At 45.5% G+C, this 24,841-nt stretch overlaps 1 protein-coding gene across 1 annotated transcript in view; it reads left to right on the top strand.

The window, feature by feature from the left end:
* The window catches only part of COL5A3 (collagen type V alpha 3 chain), a 241,941-nt gene that overhangs the window by 107,734 nt on the left and 109,366 nt on the right, over positions 1 to 24,841 (top strand). Inside the window, exons 18-24 of the mRNA XM_060253306.1 lie at positions 3,565 to 3,618; positions 3,706 to 3,759; positions 6,375 to 6,419; positions 7,817 to 7,870; positions 11,206 to 11,250; positions 18,108 to 18,161; positions 20,443 to 20,487. Coding sequence (XP_060109289.1) covers positions 3,565 to 3,618; positions 3,706 to 3,759; positions 6,375 to 6,419; positions 7,817 to 7,870; positions 11,206 to 11,250; positions 18,108 to 18,161; positions 20,443 to 20,487 — 351 coding nt within the window. The remainder of the gene's footprint in view (positions 1 to 3,564; positions 3,619 to 3,705; positions 3,760 to 6,374; positions 6,420 to 7,816; positions 7,871 to 11,205; positions 11,251 to 18,107; positions 18,162 to 20,442; positions 20,488 to 24,841) is intronic.

Here is a 24,841-nt window from a genome sequence, read left to right as displayed (position 1 = left end):
AGAGCCAGAGAGAGTTGGTGCCTGGCAGAGTCTGAGAGAGTTGGTCTTTGAGAAGGAGCTGGGGCAGTAGCTGTGGAGAGTCTTCATGAGAAGCAAAGCTGACTGCTAGCTCTATAAAAGCAGCCAAGGGGCTGTGTGTGTGACAACAGAAGAGTCACTGTGAAGACCTGAATGGTCACAGACACTTATATACATCTCTTAAGATCTAGAGAGGTGGTTGAGGGAATATATATGGGTCTGGAAGTAAGAAGGGCTGGGAGTAGAGGCTCCAGTCGACTTGAGAGACTTGGCACAGTATACCCAAGAGGCCAGCCTATAGTAGTGGTGGAGAGTGTATTATATAGAGGAACTGTGAACCTGAGAGACCTAGGAAAAAGAAAGACATTATAAAGCCTGAAGTGACTGAGCAACTTGTTAACTACGTGAGATACTTTATAGCCCGTGTATATATCACCCATATCTCCAGTTTAAAACTTTGTGTTTAAAATAAATATCTATGGTTTACATTAAAGTTCTCTGGTGCCTATATTTTTGGGATAACTGTCAAAGCTGCTGTGGTCCCCTACGAAGTGAATTATATATACATCTGAAAGCAAAATCAAAACAAATACCCCGAAGAGACTAAGATAGTGAAATCCATATCATACCCACCCCCTGAGTTTTATATTCCTGAGGTAAAGGTTATATTAGGAAGAACTGAGGAGAAAGAGGGGCTGGGGTAGCCATAAACAGCACATAGAAGCGATCCAGTGGGACCGTGAGGCGGGTGCTGTTATAGAAGGCAACAAGCATTCTCTGCTTCCCCCCCCAGTCCCCCCCCCCCCTCAGCTTCTGGTATTCAGTTGCCTTTGAAATGAGAGGAAACCCTTCCCCTAAGGCTTTTGGATTAGCTCGGGGAATACCTAAGATCCCTGTTTTCAAGGTTCTTTGAATTTTGATTTAAGGGCTAGCTCAGTTTCCTAAAACCTTAAAAGTCGGGGAGATGAACATGAGTTGAGGGGCTGTGGCTCAGTGGAAGAGCCTCTGCTTTGCATGCAGAAGGTCCCAGGTTCAGTCCCCAGCATGAGTTAAGAGTGTGATGCAGTGGCTAAAAAGGCAAATGCAATTTTGGGCTGTATCAATAGGAGTATAGTGTTCAGACCACGTGAAGTGATGGTTTCGCTTTACTCTGCTCTGGTAAGACCTCACCTGGAGTATTGTGTTCAGTTTTGGGCACCACATTTTAAGAAGGATATAGACAAGCTGGAACGGGTCCAGAGAAGGGTGACGAAGATGGTGAGGGTTCTGGAGACCAAGTTCTATGAAGAAAGGTTGAAGGAGCTGGGCCTGTTTAGCCTGGAGAGGGGGCGGCTGAGAGGTGATATGATCACCATCTTCAAGTACTTGAAGGGCTGTCTTACAGAGGACAGGGTGGAATTGTTTTCTGTGGCCCCAGAAGGTAGAACCAGAACCAATGGGTTGAAATTAAATCAAAAGAGTTTCCAGCTCAACATTAGTAAAATGTGGTTCCTCGATGGAACAGGCTTCCTCAGGAGGTGGAGGGCTCTCCTTCCTTGGAGGCTAGATGGCCGTCAGCAATGAAGATCCTGTGAGCATTTGTGAGTTTCCTGCATTGTGCAGGAGGTTGGACTAGATGACCCTGGAGATCCCTTCCAGCTCTATGATTCTATGATCTCCAGTTAAAAGGACCAGGCAGTAGATGATGTGAAAGACCTCTGCCTCTGTGACCCTGGGGAGCTGCTGCCAGTTGGAATAGAGAATACTGACCTTGATGGATGGATGATCTGATTCAGTATAAGGCAGCTTCATGTGTGCTCATGACAAACACCACCCTGCACCCCCAGTTCGTTAGAGCTTGCTGCAGAACTTTCTGCCCTGACCTACGTAGCCCAGGCTAGCCTGATCTCATCCGATTTTTGGAAGCTGAGTTCTGTCAGCCCTGGTTAGTGCTTGGACAGGAGACTACTAAAGAAGTCCAGGGTTGTTATGTGAAGGCAGGCAATGGCAAACTTCCTCCATCTCCTGCAAGGGTGGAATTCTAGCAGGAGCTCCTTTGCATATTAGGCCACACACCCCTGATGTAGCCAATCCTCCAAGAGCTTATAAGGCTCTTTTTTTGTAAGCTTTTGGAGGATTGGCTACAGGGGTGTGTGGCCTCATATGCAAATGAGCTCCTGTTAGAATTCTACCTCTGATCTCCTGGCTTGAAAACCTCATGAGGGGTCACCATAAGTCTGCTAGGACTTGACAGCAAAACAAAGCAATCATTAGGGTTTGTAGAATCTTTCGGGATCAAGTGCCGTGTTCTACTGGAGAAAGTTTTCCTTCCAGACGTTTCCAGCCTAGAAATAGCAGCTCTCCAGCAGCCCTGGCCCCACTCAATGCACAGCAGCCAAGAAGGTCTGAGCGCCTGCTCCGGCTGCAACGCCACTGAGGATGTTCTCCGCAGCTGAGAACGAAACGTCTGGAAGGAAAACTTTCTCCAGTAGAACACGGCACTTGATCCCGAAAGATTCTACAAACCCTAATGATGTTACCAGCCGTGAAAACCTGAAATCTTTGATAAAACAAAGCAAACCGCAACTTCCTGTGAGTGGTCCATTATAGTCAGGAGATCCTAGAATCACAAAATCATAGAGTTGGAAGGGGCCATGAGGGCCATCTAGTCCAACCCCCTGCTCAATGCAGGATCAGCATAGAGCAGGGGTGGCCAACAGTAGCTCTCCAGATGTTTTTTTTTGCCTACAACTCCCATCAGCCCCAGCCAGCATGGCCAATGGCTGGGGTGCTGGGAGTTGTAGGCAAACAACATCTGGAGAGCTACTGTTGGCCACCCCTGGCGTAGAGTATTCCTGAAAGGATTCAGCCACTGCTTAAAGACTGCCAGTGAGGGGAAGCTCAGCACCTCCCCAGCTAGCTGATTCCACCGTTGAACATCTCTTACTATTAAAAGGTTTTTCCTAATATCCAGGCGGTACCTTCCCACCCTTAACTTAAGCCCATTCTTGCAAGTTCTATCCTCTGCTGCCAACAGGAACAGCTCCCTGCCCCTTCTCTAAGTGACAGCCCTTCAGATACTTCAAGAGAGCAATCATGTTCCCCCTCAACCTGCTCTTCTCCAGATTGAACATTCCCAAATTCCTCAGCCTTTCCTCATGGAGTTTCTTGTCTCCAGGCCCCTGATCATCCTCGTCGCTCTCCTCTGCAGCTGCTCCATTCTATCCACGTCCTTCGTGGAGTGAGGCCTCCAGAACCGTACACAATACTCCAGGTGTGGCCTGACCAATGCAGTGTACAAGCAGGACTATGACGCGATTTGGATGTTATGCCTCTGTTAATCCAGACCCAGAGAAATTTTCATGGCACCTGTTTGTAAAACATCACAAAGAGAATTGCTTTTAATGATGATGTTTATACAGATTAATGTCAGCTCTCCGTGTGAAGAACGAAAATTAAATATGAGGATGGTGGCGTTTCCCCCCACCCTGGAATATGGATTGTTCTTCTGGCTGTAAGGCTGAGGGTTTTTTGTTGGGGCTTATATTGCATGTTTCTTACTAATAGGGTGACCGAGGCTTTGATGGACTTCCAGGACTTCCTGGGGAGAAGGGGCACAAAGTAAGTTAGCCCATCTATTCATGGTACCATCTAATGCTATTTATCCATGGTGGCATCTCTCTTTACCGCTCACTTTATCTCTTACAGGGAGAAGTAGGGAAGCCAGGCCCACCTGGAGCTCCTGGTGAGAATGGAGCGAAGGTAAGCATTAATTCCAAGCCGGGATGAGTGGGAAGAGATAAACAGGAGCAGTTTTACTTACGTACAGGTTAGGCCATTATCTTTCAAGGGCTCATTTTTCTTAGGCTATGCAAAAGAGCATTATTCCCTAGAAAGACACTGAAATTGCTCTGAATTTAATTACACCAGCCAGAACGATTATAGTTCGATATTAGGAGAATGAGAACATTAAAATTAAAAAAAAAATTATCCGTAAGAGGCTGGAAACACAGTTAACCATTCTCAGTATCTTCCTCTGCACAGTGTAGAGGCAACAGAAGCCTTGTGTGAACTGTAGGTCTGGATCCTGTCCTGGATGTGCATTTTACTTTACCCCCAGACTTATGGGAATCTGTGATCTTCATTGCATCTCTTTTGGTCCTGTGACCCAGAATCCTTTGTAATTTACAGAGGCCCCACGGTAGATAAGTGATCCTTAACGGATGAGTCATTGTGGAAAGGATCCCTGAAATGTTTAGAAACAAAACAGGAAATACTCCTCTTAATATGTTATAACTGCTTGGGGTGGCTGTCATCCACAGCAGTTGTCCTCAACCCAATGGCTCAGTACCCGAGGTGGGTTGCATATTCCTACCTGCCAAACTCTGACAGATTTCACGCTAGTGCTTGTTCCAGGTGGAGAGCCCTTTTGCTCCCGGTGCTTCTCTCCGTTTTCGCACAAACTGCCCCGGAGCTGCGAGTTGGCGCATGGTTTTTCCGCAGCAAGCAGAAACTGCTTGCAAGAGGATCTCACTTGCTGCGGAAAAAGTGGTGCACCAACTCGCAGCTCCGGGGCAGCTTGTGCAAAAACAGAGACCAATTTCGCACTCAGTTTACCCTGCTCTCCCGTTCGTCTTCTCTGCGCGGCATCCATTGGATTTCCCACTATCTGTGCCGGAGCTACAGGAAGCATCACGGCTTCCATGCAGCAAATGGAAACTGCTAAAAACCAGTTTCCGTTTGCTGTGCAAAAGCCACGACACTTTCTGTAACTCCGGTGCAGATAGTGAGAAATCCAACGGATGCTGCGCAGAGAAGACAAACGGGAGAGCGGGGTAAGCTGAGTGCGAAATCGGTCAGAGAGAAGCGCCAAGAGCAAAAGGACTCTCCAACCGGAACAAGCCCTAGTGCAAAATTGATCTCTATAGAACCACTATTTTTAAAAATCCTCTTTGGGAAAATCTGCATGCATACAGAGCCAGAGCACCATGCCTCCTCTCTCTGCTTGCAATCCTGCTGAGAGGAAGCGAAAGCAAGGTTACTCATCAGTCAAGAGGACCCTTCTGCAGCTCTGACACTCACTATGACTTCATTCCTCACTGTGGTTCACTGCCTGGTGTTCAACTTGCAGTGTCCATTTGGGGCTCTCTTGGGCTGCTATCCATGGCCTTAGCCTTGAAGGCAATGTGGTCATAACTCTGCACCCCTCTTCCCATCACATGACTCTTAAGCCGTGTAACTTCCTGTCGCATGCTTGCAGCTCGGTTGGAAAGGCTGAGGGCCTCTGACGGCCACTGACCCATAGCATCTAGAAATGAAATGCGGGCAGCACTAATTCACTCAGAAATAGAGGGGAATTTGTAGGAGACAAGTAGTGAATAGTTGGTCTTTACCACTAGGATAGAGGTTACACAACCACTTCTGTGGCATGATTGGTTTTTTCAGGTATTTTCCTCCTCCAAGGGCCTAGCAATATTTGCCTCAAAAAAGCAACTCCCGAAGGTGAAGGAATGATATAGACTGAGTATAAGAAGAGTTAACTCTCTCCTCCCCCCGGCCATGTTCCTGAATGAGAAGGCCCCATCCAGGGTTCCCATAGCCTCAGCAGAGAAAAATATACCATAATATACCTGTTTCTCTTACCCATAATATACCTGTTTCTCTTCCCTGCTGGGGCTAAGTCACCCTGAGGGGATCAGTGTTTTGTTTGTTTTTAATCAGGGAAACAGCCTGAAGTATTTGCCTCTTTCCCCAGCACTGGGAATCCATGTTGTTCTCCCCAGCATCTCTTGGAAACCAAATTACACTTTGAGGGATCCCCAGTGGTAGGTGTATTTTGGAAGAAGGAATAGGAGTTGTTTTTTTAAACTGGTTTTTCACTACCTCAGAGTGGCTTATAATCAGGGATAGAATTCTAGCAGGAGCTCCTTTGCATATTAGGCCACACCCCCTGATGCAGCCAATCCTCCGAGAGCTTACAAAAAAAGAGCCTCATAAGTTCTTGATGGATTGGCTACATCAGGGGTGTGTGTGGCCTAATATGCAAAGGAGCTCCTGCTAGAATTCCACCCCTGCTTATAATCACCTTCTCTTCCTCTCCTTTCAACAAACACCCTGTCAGGCAGGTGGGGCTGAGAGATTTCTGAGAGGAGTGTGACTGGCTCAAGGTTACCCAGCAGGCTTCATGTGGAGGCCGAGTGGGGAATCAAACCCGTTCTCCAGATTAGAGTCTGCCACTCTTAACCACTACACCAAGCTGGCTCTCAGGAATTTGGCATAGTCAACAGGGCTCTAACTCATGTTGAAGCGGCTGAGAGGGACACTGCAAAGTACCTGGGGGAAGCTCTTATTCTGCTTTCTTTCTTTTTTCCCCACAGGGTTCAGATGGCATGCCAGGTGCCGGAGGACAGCCTGGGGAAGCTGTGAGTATCTGCACTCCAGATTCAAAATAGCCTGGGTATTGTAGAATAAAGTTGGTATAAATATTTGTGGAGTGTAGAGAGAGCCAGGAAGACTTTTCTGGTGGTGTTGCCTGAGCTATATGTGGCTTAATTATCACTGAGATTGATCCAAGTGGGCAGCCGTGTTGGTCTGATGCAGTAGAACAAAGTAGGAGTCAAGTTCACCTTTAAGACTTTGTTGGTCTTAAAGGTGAACTTGACTCCCACTTGGTATCACTGAGATTGTATGATTATCATGTACTGACAAAGGTTAACCCTCATCATTGCATTCCAGGTCCAGATCACACACCAGGTCCAAATCACACACCAAATCACACACGTGCACCCTCTCTCATGACTGTCATTAATGAACTTTTAAAGAGACAGGCAACATGATTTATGTATTAGTTGAATTTCATTTTCAGAGCTGAGAGACCTCCGGGGCAAATTCCAAGTGTGATCGTACTCTATGTGTCACAATTGCAAAAACTATGAACTAAGCATCATATTGGAGAAGTGTTTTACTTCTATTGGATAGTTATATCCATTGTGAAAAGCACTGAGATTTCTGCATGAATACGGCTGTGCAAGTATCATGAGCACCTATTGGGCAGTATCTGTGGAGAGCCAACTTGATGTAATGGTTAAGTGTGCAGACTCTTATCTGGGAGAACCGGGTTTGATTCCCCGCTCCTCCTTGGGTTTGATTCCCCACTTGCAGCTGCTGGAATGACCTTGGGTCAGCCATAGCTCTCGTAGGAGTTGTCCTTGAAAGGGCAGCTTCTGTCAGAGCTCTCTCAGCCCCACCTGCCTCACAGGGTGTCTGTTGTGGGGTGGCAGGAGAAGATAAAGGAGATTGTGACTACTCTGACATTCAGAGTATAGGGCAGGATAGAAATCCAATATCTTCTTCTTCTAAAGTAAAGATTGGCAAAACTTCTCCCCTCCCTCTCATTGCATAGACTTCGCTACTATAATTTCAATGAGTTTCTAATTATGTATTTAGCTGATTTTTATGCTGACGGTTAAATGATCTAACAGTGACCCAATATCGTATCTGCATGTTGCAGGGGATATTCTATGCCCTGCACTGTGCAAATAATTGTGTTGGATTGTTGTTCTAAAAGCCTTCTTTGTTTTAAAAAAAAACCTGCAAACAAGTCGGTGCCTTTTCAGCGGCTCTCCTCCCTGCATTTTATACAAGGGCAAGATATCCTAATGATAATGATATCATAGGATGAAAATAGGATGGATCAGTCTTATGGCAGTAAAGGATAAAGTGGTAATTGGAGTTCACTTTTCTATTAAGTGGGAAAGGCCCTTAGAAGAATTGAAAGAAGCAGTCATGACACCACTAACCCATTCGTCTTTCTTCCTAGGGGCTGCGTGGTTTGCCTGGTTCTCGAGGCTCTCCTGGTCCCCGAGGCCCACTGGTATGAATTTGCTTTCCTCCCCTTTTCCTGTGCTTGCAAAAGAATAGAAATGAACATGGTGTGTAGGCAGGGATTGCCTTGGGGTGTCCTAAGCTTTCTTCTATCTCTAGAATTGATTAATGAAGATATGAGCAGGTGAAGCTGCAGAAATCGGCATAAACTGAAGCAATACAGGGCCAGAACTGACACAACAATGCTGTGTGGAAAACCCCAGAGCATTAGCCTAGTGAGTTTATTGACTTCTACTCTATCTAGCATCAGGTCTCCAGAGTCTAAGGTGAAGGTTAAACCTAACCTACCACTTTTAATTTAGGGTTCCCCTGGAATTACAGCTCATTTCCTGCTACAGAGATCAGTTCCCCTGGAGAAAATGGCTGCTTTGGAGGGTGGATTCTGTTGCTTTGTACCCCATTGAGGTTCCTCTGTCCTCCCCAGGCTCCATTCCCAAATCTCCAGGAGTTTCCCAGCCTGGTTCTGGATACCCCACCCAATGTTCCCTCTAAGCTGCAGAGTCTTGTGAGCGAAAATTCTACTTTGTGAGATACTGGCATTAAAGTTGTGAGTTACTGCATAAATGATTGCGCTCTGGGGTCATCCTTCCTGCGCTAAGACAAAAATGTGTGAGCTGGAGGCTAAAAAATTGTGAGCTAGCTCACACTAACTCAGCTTAGAGGAAACCAGGGCTTTTTTTTGAGCAGGAAAGCACAGGAACTCAGTTCTGGCTGGCTTGGTGTCAGGTGGTGTGGCCTAATTTGCAAATGAGTTCCTGCTGGGCCTTTTCTACAAAAAAGCCCTGCCTGAAACAATGGTGATGTCAGGGGGTGTGGCCTAATATGCAAATGAGTTCCTGCTGGGCTTTTTCTACCAAAAAAACCCTGGCGGAAACACTGACCCCACCCACCCCCCATCCTCTGAGGCAAGTGATGCTCTGTTTTCTGGATGCTTGGGGGCAAAAGTGGGAGGGCTTTTAGTGTCTTGGCCCCGTTGGTGGACCTCCTGATGGCACCTGTGTGTGTGAGTTTTATCACCACTGTGTGACACAGAGTGTTGGACTGGATGGGCCATTGGCCTGATCCAACATGGCTTCTCTTATGTTCTTATGTGACACAGAGTGTTGGACTGGATGGGCCACTGGCCTGATCCAACATGGCTTCTCTTATATCCTGTTATATTCTTATGTTTTCCCTGGTGGCCACGGGGGACTTGGAAACCCTACTGGAGATTGAGCTGAGACCTTCTGCATGCAAAGCAGATGCTCCTCTGTGTAATTTCTCCTCTTGCCCAGATAGGAAGCATTGCATTTAAGTGGCAACATTAATTAACCCAACTTTCTGTTTGGAGCATGCCATTGGAATTTTTTTTTTAATTGTATTAGAAAAACAAGACTAAATACAACTGCAAGTAGTAAATACAAGAACAATAAGTGAGGTAATATTATAGGCATCAAAGAGACAACGTACTAAATTATATAGCATTAAGGAAAAAAACCAGTCTTATTATACATTTCAAAAGACTACATGTTTCGATAATGAAAATGTATGGTCTACATATAAGAAATATAGCTTTGACAGTACTGGACAACAATGGAATAGGTTCTTGATTAGAAAGGTAATTTAGAAAAGGGAACCATAACTCCTCAAAAGTAGTGGTAAACATCCCGGTTTCTGACTCATGAATGTTTGAAGCTATTTTATCCATTACATAAAGATCACACAATTTCTTAAGCCATTCAGAAGCTGTAGGTCAGACTTCTAAGAGCGTGCTAAAAGGAGTTTGGCTGCAGAGCAGAATAACGCTATCAACTCTTTTCTTATTGATGGAATTTTTGTATTTCCCCAATGATTTAAAAGCATTAACTCGGCAGAGTTAATTGGAATTTGGGGTGCTTTTTAGTAGTTTTGGTGGGGAAGTTTTTGAATTCTGCTTGTCAAGCTAAATATATATCTAAAGTTTAGCATGGGTGTTACACCCTTCATCACTGCACCCTCTATAAGGAGATTGGGAGCCAGGCCACAGGTTTGGACGGACCATCCTCTCATGTGTTTCCCCCCCCCATTTTTTTTTCTGGTTCATCATCTCTAACCAACCACAATTATTTATTTCCTTATTGAATGATTGCGACCTTCCTTTGTCCCTTTCCTACTATTTATGGTGCTTTATACACTGCTACTAACCAAAGAATGGGGCCAAACAATTGAAGTGTAATAATCAAAATTTGGGTAGCAACAGACCCGTCCAGTATACAAGTCCTGAAAATATTGCCAACAGCAAGGGGGAGAGCAAACAAACCATCAGCACCCATTAAATGCTCTTTTAAACAGCAACAAAACCTTTTACGAGCTTCCAAAACTGGGCCAATGAAGGAGCCCTCATAAGTCCTCCAAGGAACTTTCCCAGAAGCTTTCAAGCTGAATCACAGAATCACAGAGTTGGAAAGGGCCATACAGCCCATCTAGTCCAACCTCCTGTTCAATCCAAGATCAGCCTAGAACAGGGGTGGCCAATGGTAGCTCTCCAGATGTTTTTTGTTACAACTCCCATCAGCCCCAGCCAGAATGGCCAATGGCTGGGGCTGTTGGGAGTTGTAGGCAAAAAACATCCGGAGAGCTACCACTGGCCACCCCTGGCCTAGAGCATCCCAGACAAGTGTTTGTCCAGTCGCTGCTTAAAGACTGTCAGTGAAGGGGAGCTCACCACCTCCCTAGGCAGCTGCAGCTGATCTGATAGATTTAAGGGAGGGGGCAATTGAAAGCGAGCTCTGGTAGGGTTCACAATACAAGAACTCGTGGACATTCAATGAAATTGCTGAGCAGTCGGGTTAGAACAGATAAAAGGAAGTACTTCTTCACCCAAAGGGTGATTAACACATGGAATTCACTGCCACAGGAGGTGGCGACGGCTGCAAGCATAGACAGCTTCAAGAGGGGATTGGATAAGCATATGGAGCAGTGGTCCATCATTGGCTATTAGCCACAGCTTATCATTGGAACTCTCTATCTGGGGCAGTGAAGCTCTGTGTTCTTGGTGCTTGTGGGGGGGGCACACTGGGAGAGCTTCTAGTGTCCTGCCCCCACTGGGGGAGCTCCTGATGGCACTTGGTTTTTTTGGCCACTGTGTGACACAGAGTGTTCAACTGGATGGGCCATTGGCCTGATCCAACATGGCTTCTCTTACGTTCTTATGTTCTTAGGGTTGGAGGTGCCTTCTGGGTTCACACCAGGAGAGATGGTCCTTTTTAAACTGAGGCTGTTTCCAACTGGCAAAAATTCTCTGTGTATCTTTCATTGTTCTGGGCAGAAACTTGTATTTGATGTGGGTTTTTTTTCACTCCACAGGGTGCCAGCGGTATCGATGGGGCACCTGGACCCAAAGGCAATTTGGTAAGAGACCACAGATAGCAGGGAACCCTCCAAAAGTTGTGGTAGAGGGAAAGGCAGGATAGGTGCATGCCATGTCTCCAACAAACATATGTGCTAAAGAAAGGTTGGGGATATAACAAAAATGTACTTATGCTAGGATGGTATCTATGCCTTGTGCTGCTAGCCCTTCTATCTGGTAGACCAGGGGTGGCCAAACTGTGGCTTGGGAACCACATGTGCCTCTTTCACACATATTGTGTGACTCTCAAAGCCCCCACCAGAAGGCATTTCTTTCTTTGGAGGAGAGCCAGTTTGGAGTAGTGGTTAAGTGTGCGGACTCTTATCTGGGTAGAACTGGGTTTGATTCCCCACTCCTCCACTTGCACCTGCTTGCATGGCCTTGGGTCAGCCATAGCTCTGGCAGAGGTTGTCCTTGAAAGGGCAGCTGTTGTAAGAGCCCTCTCCAGCCCCAGCCACCTCACAGGGTGTCTGTTGTGGGTGAGGAAGGTAAAGGAGATTGTGAGCCGCTCTGAGACTCTTTGGAGTGGAGGGCGGGATATAAATCCAATATCCTCTTCTTCATCTTCATCTTCTTTAAATCACTTCTCCAAGCCAAGCCAGACAGCAGCTTGGATAATGCATTTAAAGTTAAAGTTGCTTTCTTCCTTCTTTTCTTCCTCTCTCTCAGACATCTGACATAGATGTCTTGCAGCTCTCAAACACCTGATGTTTATTCTATGCTGCTCTTACATTAAGCAAATCTGGCCATCACTATGGTAGATTTTATACACCTGGATTTTCAAAAAAACTTTTGACAAGGTACCTTGCCAAAACTCCTGAGCCAGCTTAGTGGTCATGGGGTAAGTGGATAGGTCCTCTTATGGATTAAAAACTGGCTAAACTACAGAAAAGATAGTAGGAATAAGTGGACAGTTCTCTCAGTGGAGAGGAGTAAGGAGTAGTGTTCCACGAAGATTGGTATTGGGACCAGTATTATTGAGCTTGTTCATAAATGATCTGGAACTGGAGCACAATGAAGTGGCCAAGTTTTCAGATGACACAAAATTACTTAGGATGGTGAAAACCAAGGCTTTTGGTTAAGTTGGCAACAGTGTGACAAATGAAGTTCAATGTTGGTAAGTGCAAGGTGATAACACATTAGAACAAAAAATCCCAATTGTCAGTATAACTTTAAGTATGCTAATTGCTTACACTAAAAGGGAAAGAGACCTTGAGGTTGTAATGGAAAGATCAATGAAAATGTCAATCTAGTGTACTGCAGCAGTGAAAAGGCAAACTCTGCTCTTGATATTATTAGGAAAGGAAAGGAAAAGAAAGCCGCCATTATTATAATACCCCCTGTACAGACCTATGCTACAGCTGCATTTGGAATCCTATGTACAGTTCTGATCATGATATCTCAAACAGGACATCACAGAGCTGGGAAAAGTACTGAAAAGGGCTACCAAAATATTTTTTGGAGCACCTTTCCTATAAAGAAAGGCTGAAGAATCTTGAACTTTTCAGTTTAGAAAAGAGACAACTAGGGGAGGACATGACAGAAGATTATACATTTATGCATGGATTAGAGAGAGTTGACAGAACTCCCCCCCCCCCAAAAAAAAATGCTAGAACTTTCGGACATCCAATGAAGTTGATGGACACTAAATTCAGGACAGGCAGAAGGAAATAATTCTTTACACAACGAGTGATTAAAACGTGAAATTCGCTGCCAGGAATGCCACAAGCGTAGATGGCTTTAAGAGGGGATTAAATTAATGGAAGATAACTCCGTGGCTACTAGCCATGGTGACTAAGGGCAACCTCCATATTCAGAGGCAGTAAAGGTCTGTATCCCAGAGCCAGGAGGCGACATCAGGGGAAGGTCTCAGCCTCTGTGTCCTGTTGTTGGCCTTGCAGAGTAACCATTTGGCCACTGTGTGAGACTTAGACCCTCGACTAGATGGACCATTGGTCTCATCCAACAGGGCTCTTATATTCATAGAATTGCACTCTGAATTTTACATATCAATAGCCAGGGCTTTGTTTTTTAGAGAAAGCCCAACAGGAACTTATTTGCATATTAGGCCATACCCCCTGACTCCAAGCCAGCCGGAACTGTGTTTCTGTGCCTTCCTGCTTAAAAAAAGCCCTGTGAATAGCATTTTTGGGCATATTTAGACTTGTATTCACCTTACTACTTTAAGAACAAGTCTGGAAAAAAAAATAAGTTAATTACCTTTTGGTGGGGAAAATTTTTCAAGCAAATTCACCAAGCCCAAAATTGCTAGCAAAAGTTTCAGTCTATTTTCTGTTATGTCAGCTTTTTCAATATTTGTAGTTAGGGATGTTAATAATTAGAGGGATAGAGGAAGATGTCAGTCAGAATGCTAAACATGATTAATCATTTTGGTCTAAAAGTAAACTGAGAAATGATAGGGCTTCTTAACAAAAAAAACATCCTTCACATTGATGAGTAAAATTTGGAAATGATCAGAATATAAACCAAAAAGAATACTTACCAAAATCATGAAACCCTTTGGCTTCCAGAATTTTTGCATTTGTTGGATTGGGGAAAAAGTTGTGAGTATGCAATCAGAATTCTGGATCTGTGCATGGATTGTATCAGTGTTGATGTGCAACCTGAAGTACTCACCGAAGCTTGCACACACATGCAGTTGTAGAACCATTGTGTGCATGGAGGGGAACGTAAATGAAATATATATCCAGAGGGGCATGCATGATCCAGATGTTCCCTATATACACTTTTTTTTTTTTAAAAAAAATGTGTTTTCAGAAATGTTTTCCTCCAGACAAACTTCAAATGGCTCTTTAAACTCTCCCAGAAATGAGAAGCATGTGGGAATATGGTATAAGAAAACTTTTAAAAAGCGGCCATGGGTGGTGGTGGGGGGAAAGTGTGCACATCACTAACATTTCCCCATCAAAAAGCCATTGTATCAAATCATTAAACTGCCTTTTGAACCTGGAGGGCTTTATAGATATGTATGAAATGCATGCCGTATTTCAATCCCTCAAATCCAGGCAGTTTAATGCGAGGGTTATGCAAATCAAGCACATTAATTTCTGGGCTTCTACCAATTGCTTTGTGTCTGTAGGGGAATGATCAGTGGAATGATTTACTTTCCTGGCCTTTTGTTCATGTTAGGGAAAGAGTGGGTCTTTCTTGTCTGTTACTGCCTTTTCATCTCTGAGCATGCAGTGACACCTGATAGGGAGGGATGTGGCAGTGGTCGAGTGGCTGTCTTAAGGACTTTGGTTCCAGACTTCCTAGGTGCAGGAGGGCCTAATTCAACTTGGAACTGTGGCATGTGTGGAGAAGGGGCTTCAGCCTTCCCCCACATATATTGTTTTCCCAAGCTGAAATGGCCCTGGGAAACTTAACCTATAATCATCAATGTATCATTGTTAGCCAAGCCCCGTGGCACAGAGTAGTAAAGCTGCAGTACTGCAGTCTGAGCTCTCTGCTCACAACCTGTGTTCAATCCTGGCAGAAGCTGTGTTCAGGTAGCTGGCTAAAGGATGACTCAGCCTTCCATCCTTCCGAGGTCGGTAAAATGAGTACCCAGCTTGCTGGGGTGGGGGGAAGTGTAGATGACTGGGGAAGGCAATGGCAAACCACCTTGTAAAAAGTCTGCCATGAAAACGTCATGATGCGACATCACCCCAGAGTCAGAAACGACTCGTGCTTACACAGGGGATGACCTTTACCTTTTTAGCCAAGAGGACTTTGCAATAAGTGAATCAGCCCATCTGATGTCCCTCTTTCAGCTATAATACATGGCTGTAACTAGGGTTGCCCACTTCCAGGTGGCAAATGATAAGGTTGCCAATCAACAGGTGGGGGCAGGAGATCCCCGGATTTGGAGGCCTTCCCTCTGCTTCAGGGTCATCAGAAAGCCAGGGGGGAGAGGGAAATGTCTGCTGAGCACTCTGTTATACCCTATGGAGACCAATTCCCATAGGGTATAATGGAAAATTGTTTCATAGGAATCTGCGGTTTGAGGGAGGACTGTTTTTCTAGCTAGAGGGACCAAATTTGCAGCATAGCATCCAGTGCCCTTACTCAAAAGATCCCCCATGTTTCAAAAAGATTGGACTGCGGGATCCAATTCTATGAGCCCCAAAAGAAGGTGCCCCTATTCTTCATTATTTCCAGTGGAGGGAAGGCATTTAAAAGGCGTGTGGTGGTAAGAACTCCCTTTGGAGTTCAGTTGTGCTCGTCACAACCTTACTCCTGGCTCCACCCCAATGTCTCCTGGCTCCACCCCCAAAGTCTCCTGGCTCCACCCCCAAGTCCCCAGATATTTCTGGAATTGGACTTGGCAACCCTAACATAGAGTATAGCCTTACAGCTAATTCTTAGCATGTCTCACCAAAACAAAGCCCAGTTTACCCAAATAAGATAACTGATCAGACTCAAGATCATCTTAATGTTATTTTAAAATGGATGTAATTTTAGATTTTTAACGATGTTATTATCTTGTCTGCTATTGCATGGTTTTATGCTGTTACCCACCCTGAGCCCATTTCAGCGGGAATGGTGGGACAGGAATACCATTACAATAATAATAATAATATATGTATTTATTTATTTAAAATATTTATATGCTGCCTTTCCACTCAAATAAAATCGTGGGGTGGAGAACAAGGCACTGAAATAGCCAAACATTAAAAACATTTAAAATATATTTAAATGATACTGACATAAAGCGAGTTCAGCCAGCTCTGAATCAACCAAGAAAACTTTATTGCAAGAAGAAACAGGCACCGAGGAACACTAGCAAAACTGCAACTATATACAATCTGGCCATGGTTAACCATACCCCTTTAGCAGACAACAGTTACGCCTATTGACTGACTCCAGAATCCTTCATTTGCATCTCTTTGTTACAAGTTGCTACATGCCTAGCATCCTGATTGGCCAGTTCTTCCAGGCTTCAGGATCCTGGTTTGCAAGGAGTGTCTGCCTTAAGCTCAGGCAACAAGAACCCGGTAAAATGCAATACATAACACAGCAAATACATAACATACACTGTTCCCAATTGCAAGCAATTTTAATTTCATTTCAACGTAGTTATTTTAAACCTTCAAAATATACCCAACCCCAGTGTACAGCATAAAAGAGAATGTTGCCATGGAAAGAGTGACTCCCATCTGCAAAAGGTTGTTCAGAAACAGACCAATCCACAAATCAATTGTTTGATTTTGATTTTGGTAAATTGTTTTTAAATGAACCGTGACATGATGCAAATAGAGTTGTTGACCAACCAGCAGGCCTTGAATTCGGCAGGAGCACAGCTCCTGAACCTTTCTGAGAGTTCCCCTTCCTCCTCCCCACCTACCTTGTCCATTGAGTAGTAGGTGCAGTTGCATAACAATCCCTGGATTAGGAGAAGGGGCAGCCACCCACCCACCAGGAGCTTTGCCACACACCTAGCAGCCCTCATTAACTCCTGGAGAAGCCTGTGCCAACTTTTCTGCACTTCTTATGTGATTTTGGGTGGTGGGTGACTTGCTGACCTTTTGACTGTGGAAGGGGGGCGGCCAAGGAGAGCCCCAGGTGAGTGAGGCCTGCTTGGGCTGGCTAGATCTCTAGTCAGCCCAAGCAGGTCTCGCTTGCCTGGGGCTCTACTTTCTTGCTTTTGGCTGGGGGGGGGGCACTATATGCTAAAGAGTTATGCTAATGAGCTCCATCACCAATTTTTCTATAAAACAACCCCTGCCAGCCAGAATTATGATTGGCCTGACCAAAATAATATCCTCTTGACCAGCTATGGTCTTAACTGGAGGATGCTAATGCAAGAGGGTAATTCAATTGATCCAGTAATATTCTGCATACTTTCCTAGACTGTGTCCATGTATTAATATTTCACATAGAGGAAAGAAAGGGATTCTTGCATTTGTAATGTGGCACATCAGTTTGTCTGCGGAGACTGTAGGGCAGAGTTTGTTAAATCAAGATAGGGAGGAAAAAACCAACAACGAAAAATTGAATTAAATCGAGCTTCCTATTTTGCAATTCATATATCTTCTCCACAAAAAGTGCATGCTGATTAGTTTCTGTAACAATGAACGCAAAGCTGGTTAGCAACTTAAATGTAGCCTTTTGACTATCTAGGAGCGTAATCCAAAACCTTCACTCCTACAGAACACTTTCCCCCTCCCCCACCCCCAGTTTTACGTTACAGAATTATATCTCTTTAGAGAAAAGGAAGACAGTTGTGAAACAATGGATTTCTGTTTGGCTGTTGTGGAATAACACTTTCGGCACAATTGCTTGCATTCAAGAGGAGGGCCAGCACAGAGCTAGGGGTATCGCAGCCCTTTAAAATCGATTGACTTAACTATGTATGTTTTGCTGGACCTCAGGGTTTAGAAACTTTTTTTAGAGGCAAAGGCCGACATTGGATTGGATGGAAATTGTTTCTCTAGGGGCTAAGGAATGATCATGCACTTTACCCAGCGATCACAACTTTTTGTATTTTGCTGAAAGGAACAAGAGAATGAATGACCCAAAGTGCTTGTACAGGTTCTTGTAGCTAGTTCTTGGCTGGGGGGCAGATTTTTTTTTTTTGTATTAGGCAAAAGGCTACTAAGCTACTTCTCCCAGCCAGTGTACAGAATCACTGCCAGCTCAATCAGTGAAGACTGTCTGGGGGTAGGGGGTGGGATTTAGCTGGATAAGGACGCAGACTTCCTTTTCTAAGCATTCCACGGTCCAGTCTTATAATGTATGTCGCCTGTGGCAGTTTTCCATTGCCATGGCACCAATGAGTGTGTACATGCTTTTTTCCCTTTCTGTATGTCATATTAATTTAGGTATCTTTACTGACTGCAGGATTTTCTGTCCTCAGGGCATACAGGGCGAGCCCGGTCCACCAGGACAACAGGGAAACCCTGGATCTCAGGTACCTGTTTAGGTCTCTAGTTGGTATGTGTGTTTATATTAGAGAGAAAATGTCAGAGATGAACATAAGGGCTTAGGGGTCAGGGGGTAAAGACAGACAATTATTTTAAAAGAATTCACAATAAATGCCGAAGGTGTGACGATATGAGCCTGGCTACTTCCCGACTTCCCTGTAAATGGCAGGTGTGTGTGTTGTTAAACTGAATGCTGGCTTATGGGTTTCCCTCCTCCTAAGTTTCAGATAGGCTGTCCGCTCTTTAACATTAAGAGCACTGTATGAACACTCACATTATCTGTTTATCATTGCTTGAGTCCAGTGACATCTTTAAGACCATCAAAGTGTCCAAGTGCAAAGTAATGCACATTGGGGCCAAAAATCCCAGCTACAAATACAAGTTGATGGGGTGTGAACTGGCAGAGACTGACCAAGAGAGAGATCTTGGGGTCATGGTAGATAACTCACTGAAAATGTCAAGACAGTGTGTGGTTGCAATGAAAAAGGCCAACGCCATGCTGGGAATTATTAGGAAGGGAATTGAAAACAAATCAGCCAGTATCATAATGCCCCTGTATAAATCGATGGTGTGGTCTCATTTGGAATACTGTGTACAATTTTGGTCACCACACCTCAAAAAGGACATTATAGCACTAGAAAAAGTGCAAAAAAGGGCAACTAGAATGACTAAAGGGTTGGAACACTTTCCCTATGAAGAAAGGTTAAAACGCTTGGGGCTCTTTAGCTTGGAGAAATGTCGACTGCTGGGTGACATGATAGCAGTTTACAAGAGTATGCACGGGATAGAGAAAGTAGAGAAAGAAGTACTTTTCTCCCTTTCTCACAATACAAGAACTCATGGACATTCAATGAAATTGCTGAGCAGTCAGGTTAGAATGGATAAAAGGAAGTACTTCTTCACCCAAAGGGTGATTAACGTGTGGAATTCACTGCCACAGGAGGTGGTGGCAGCTAAAAGCATAGACAGCTTCAAGAGGGGATTGGATAAAAATATGGAGCAGAGTTCCATCAGTGGCTATTAGCCACAGTATATTATTGGAACTGTCTGGGGCAGTGATGCTCTGTATTCTTGGTGCTTCGGGGGGGGGGGCAAAGTGGAAGGGCTTCTAGCCCCACTTGTGAACCTTCTGATGGCACTTGGTTTATTTTTTTTTTTGGCCACTGTGTGACACAGAGTTTTGGACTGGATGGGCCATTGGCCTGATCCAACAGGGCTTCTCTTATGTTCTTATGTTCTAAAGTTTAATTCTGGACAGGGCTTTTATTGCAGAAAAAGCCCAACAGGAACATTTGAATATTAGACCACACCCCCTGATGTCTCCATTGTTTCTCATGGGTTTTTGTAGAAAAAGTCCAGCAGGAACTCATTTGCATATTAGGCCACACCCCCTGACACAAAGCCAGCTGGAACTGTGTTCCTGTGTGCTCAAAAAAAGCCCTGATTCTGGGTATAAGCTTTGGTGTGCACTCACACTTCTTCAGATACACATGTGCACAAAAAACTTATATCCAGAATTAAACGTTGTTGGTCTTAAAGGTGCCACTGGACTCAGACTTTCTTCTGCTGCTTCAGACAAACAAGGCTACCCACCTGAATCTGTTTATCATTGGGTGAAACCAGACGGGCGTTTAAAGCCGCCCAGGGGACGGGAGGCAGGCGGACCAAAAAAGTGTCTCCACATGCACACACCTGCCTGCCATCCCCGTTCCGCTCTGGTCACTTCCCAGGCTCCTCGGGAGCTGGCTCAAAAAGGCCCTACTTTCAAAGTGGTACCTTTTTGCTGGGGTGCCTCTGAGGTGCCTCCCGGCCATCTGGAAAGCCAGGAGGCACCCGGAGAACCACGGACGGGACGCAAGAGTGTTCCAGATGCTCCCGGGGTGCCCATGGCCTGCCCTTTTTCTGAGTGCCATCTGGTAGCTCCAAGGCACTCAATTTCCAGCTGACTTTCTTTGGGATGGCTTGAAGGCAACCCAAACCAGTCGTCTGGTATCAGCCATTGTGTTGCTTTTTAAAAAGTTGCTTTTTAAAGTACATGGGAGGGGGAGGTCCTTTGTGACATCATGAGAGCTGGCCAACCAGTGGTGTGCACACTTGGCTTCTTGTTTCTTCACACCTTGAGCCTGGAAAGGAAGAGGTATGCTGGAAGTGAATGTCCTGAGGGTGCTTTCAAAGTAGCCCTTATTACTCTTGGCCAAGAATGTGTGAGAACTCCTTTTCTCTTGCAGCTTTTCCCCTGATCCCAGCTAATCCATCTTTTTCTCTTAGGGTCTACCTGGTCCACAAGGTCCTGTTGGGCTTCCAGGCAACAAGGTGAGCTGGAGCAAGGGAATGTCTAGCCCAGAGGTGGCCAAACTGTGGCTTGGGAGCCGCATGTGGCTCTTTCACACTTACTTTGTGGCTCTCAAAGCACCCACCACCCGGATACCCAGTTTGGAGAAGGCATTTGCTTCTTATATCCCTTATCCAAGCCAACTCAGCCAGTAGCTTGGAGAATGCATTTAAAGTTACTTTCCCCCCACCCCTCTCTCTCCTCCCTCCCTCTCCTTCATCTATTTTCCTTCCTTCCTTCCTTCCTTCCTTCCTTCCTTCCTTCCTTCCTTCCTTCCTTCCTTCCTTCCTTCCTTCCTTCCTTCCTTCCTTCCTTTCTTGCAGCTCTCAAACATCTGACATTTATTCTATGTGGCTCTTACATTAAGCAAATTTGGCCACCCTTGGTAACCTACCCTGAACCTGGCATAACACTGTAGGTTCAGGATCATTTGGGATGGCACTGGGGGATATTGAGGAGGCCTGCCATGGCTTATTGTCCTATAGCAGAATGTGGCAGCTATTTATAGGGATGGGCACGAAGCAGAAAATTCTGGTTGAATTCTGGGTGTCCCTGAACTGAACCCTGAACCAGGCAAAAGAAATACTCAACCCAAACCAGCTGCGAGCCATTTTAAGCCATCCACTTCACTTCTCCCTGCTTAAAAGCATAAACGGGATGAACCTCTGAAAAAAACCCATGGAGGGTTGTGAGAGGGTCGTTGATGTGAGCTCATATGAACCCCAGTTCATGAACCACAACCTGAGTGATTTTAGTACCAAACTTAGACTCATGGACAGGTTTGTGCACATTCCTAGTTGTTCACAGTGCAATTCTGCACTGAGTTACGTTCTTCTAAGTCCATTAATGCCATTGAACTTAGAAGGATGTAACTCTGCTGAGGACTGCACTGTAAGTAGCACCTGGAGATGCTCAGTAACAAAACTAGACTGGCAGTGTAGTGTAGTGGCTAGAGTACTGGACTACAGTCTGGGAGGCCCAGGCTCAAATCCTCCACTGTACCATAAAAGCTTGCTGGGGTGACCTTGGGCCAGTCACTCTATCTTGGCTTAACCTTTATAGAATCAAAGAGTTGGAAGGCACCTCCAGAGTAATTTTTATTTTATTTTATTAGATTTATATCCCACCCTCCCCGTAATGGGCTCAGGATGGCTAACAACCAATAAAAACACAACATCAGACCATAAAACTTAAAACAATCAACAAATACTATACAGTAAAATACTCAGTAAAAATTACATAGTCAATAAACAATAGCTCTGCCAGTATTATCGTCTAGAGCAGGGGTGCCTAATCTTGCTTACCGTAAGAGCCACATAGCATAAACGTCAGATGTTTAAGAGCCACAAGTCATGAACACATATTACACACATGTCTTTTTAAAAAACTCTTAATATTTAATTTGGACAGAAAGATAAAATACATGTGTATGTGCTTTACAACACAGCCATGCTAGAAAGGAGACTTTTTTTTTATAAAACAAAAGCTGGGAATAACAGTCCTCATAAGACCAGCATAAGGAAAGGTCAGGGAATTATTTTTTGGCAGTGGGAGAAGGAAACACACATGTGCCATATAAGTCACTTACCATCATTTGCATCATTATGCATCTCTCTTTGCCTTAACACCAATAAATACAGGTCCTATGAGAGCTGTAAAATTAAGGGGGAACCCTTTGCCACCCTCGTAATTCCATCTTTCCTTCCAGCGGCTCCTTTGGCTCTTATACTCTCTTTGCCCACTCTAGATCTCTAGGCAACCTCTGTGGTGGAGGAGAAGAGCTTGCAAACTTGCCTATTTCCCTCTCCTGCCCCACTTCACATATGATAGAAATAGTTGCCCATGGGTCAGTGCCCAGAGGTTGACTGCAGTCCTGATAATGGGGGCTTACTCTCAATGCAGAGTTCCTCCTCCACCTCTGGGAGCCACACAATGGCCAGCATGGGACTGAAGTGTCCCATCCCAGAAGTGAGCCAGCATATAGAAAAGCACCCTGGGGTGATCAGTCAATGTGTGGCCTGCTGCTGGAACAGGTAAGGGCCACAGGAAACCTGGAGGAGCATTCACAGGCACAGCGCTCATGCACCTTACTGCTGCTCCCTGGGTGCTTTCCAGCCATTCAGACCGCCAGGAAAGGCACCTTGGAAATGCCTCAACAGTTTCCTACCAGTGTTCCCTGTAAGCTGAGTTAGTGTGAGCCAGCTCACAGATTTTTAGCCTCCGGCTCACAGATGTTTGTCTTAGCTCAGGAAGGATGGCCCCAGAGCACACTGATTTCTGCAGTAGCTCACAGCTTTAATACCAGCAGCTCACAAAGTAGAATTTTTGCTCACAAGACTCCACAGCTTAGAGGGAGGATTGTTTGCTACCACTTTGTATGTAGTAGCTTTTTGAGGTGGTGGAAGGACAGGTAAGAATGGGGTGAGGGCAGGAGCGGAACGACAGCCAGATCTGCACGTTTGGACATGCTGGTCATGGGGCATCCCTGGGGTGGCTTAAAATGCCAGTCTGGACCAGTGCTCCCTCTAAGCTGAGTTACTGTGAGCTAGCCCACACTCACACATTTTGGTCTTAGCCAGGGCCGGTGCGTGGGAGTCGGCAAACTAGGCAATGGCCTAGGGCGCCAGCTCCCATGGGGCGCCTCCACTCTCCTCCCTCCCTCTGCGGCGCTGGAAGCCAGCACCACGCTCTGCTCAGCCTGCCCGACACTGCCCACCGCACCATGCTCTGCTCGCCCTCCCCCCCCATGCCTAGGCTGGTCCTTACCAGTCTCAATGGCCGTGTGCGGCTTCTAAGCGTTTGAAGATCCTGTGAGAGGAGAGTTCACTCTCCCTCACTTCCAGTTGCAGGAAGAAGGGGGAGCGAACTCTCCTCCCGCGGTTCTTCAAACGTTTAGAAGCCACGGCGCAGCCATTGAAGGCAGCTGGTAAGGACCAGCGATGGGGGGGTGGGGGAGAGTGTGGCCAGACTTAGAGGGAATATTGGTCTGGACCCAGGCAATATGTGCGAAAGAGCCGCATGTAGCATGTACCTCCTGAGCCTCAGTGTGGCAATTCCTGATCTAGTCCAACCCCTTGCACTGTGCAGGAAATTCACAACTCCCTCCCCCCCAACACCCCCAGTGACCCCTGCTCCACACCCAGAAGATGGTTAAAACACCTCCAAGATCCCTGGCCATCATAGGATTGTTGTAAGGATAAAATGGAAGAGGGAAAAAGGATGTCGTAAGCTCATTTGGGATCCCAATGGGGAGAAAAGTCAGATATAAACATGAGTGGAATTCTAACAGGAGCTCCTTTGCACATTAGGCCACACACCCCTGATGTAGCCAATCCCCCAAGAGCTTACAAGGCACTTTTTTGTAAACTCTTGGAGGACTGGCTTCATCAGAGGGGTGTGGCCTAATATGCAAAGGAGCTCCTGCTAGAATTCCACCCCTGGATATAAATATCTAAATAAAGAAAGAAAGCAATGATGGTCTCAACAAAGATTTACCCATTGTCGATCATCTTTTAATGGATAAAAAGGAGATTATCGGGGCTCAAGACTGTCTGGGAAGCCTAATCTGTCAACCCAGACATGTTACTACTGCAGCACAAATTTCCTAAGCCCCAGCTCAGTATGAGCCAAAATTCAAATCATACTTTGTATTATTATTTGTGCCTTGAATTTAAAACAGCATAACAAACACACCACGGCAGCTTGTTCACAAGGCGTTAAAAACTACATCAAATAAAATTCCAGTAGTATGGATGTTAAAGCCACCATGACCCAGTAACAGCCCTCAAAGAGGCAAAACGGAAAAAGCCGTAAAACAGGTTCAGTGGATAAAAAAGAAGAGCTTGGATCCTGCAGTAAATCTTTACTGATGGAATAAATTTCCATCAGTGGAATAGGAGAGCCTCGCTCCCCTCACACACACTGAAGCTCAAAATCACCCCCCCCCCCATATACTACTAGTAGGACCTAGGGGACTCTCAGAAATAGCCTGTGAAGGGAAGGGGTTGTGGCCAGGTCTGTAGCTATGGGGGCCCAGGAGGGGCCAGGCTGCCCTATTTAACCCCTTCTTCCCTCTGTAGGGCCCCTCTGTTGTATCTGAGGAAAAGGGAGGGAGGGAGGGAGAGCACAAGAGAGAGAGAGAGAAACGGTGAGAGAGAGCAACAGAGATAGAGAGTGACTGCAAGGGGGACAGCAAGAGAGCGGCAGAGAGAGAGCGATAGCAAGGGGAAGAGCGGAAGAGTGAGAAAGAAAGTACGAAATGGCGGCAGCAAGAGAGAGCAACAGAGAAAGAGAGGCCGTGTACAACAGCGAGGAGGAGAGAGAGAGCAACTGCAA

This window comes from Heteronotia binoei, chromosome 13 (assembly GCF_032191835.1).
Source record: "Heteronotia binoei isolate CCM8104 ecotype False Entrance Well chromosome 13, APGP_CSIRO_Hbin_v1, whole genome shotgun sequence".
In the NCBI taxonomy this organism is placed as follows: domain Eukaryota; kingdom Metazoa; phylum Chordata; class Lepidosauria; order Squamata; family Gekkonidae; genus Heteronotia; species Heteronotia binoei.
The sequence above is the reverse complement of the archived record's forward strand: the minus strand, read 5'-3'. Positions and strand labels throughout refer to the sequence as shown.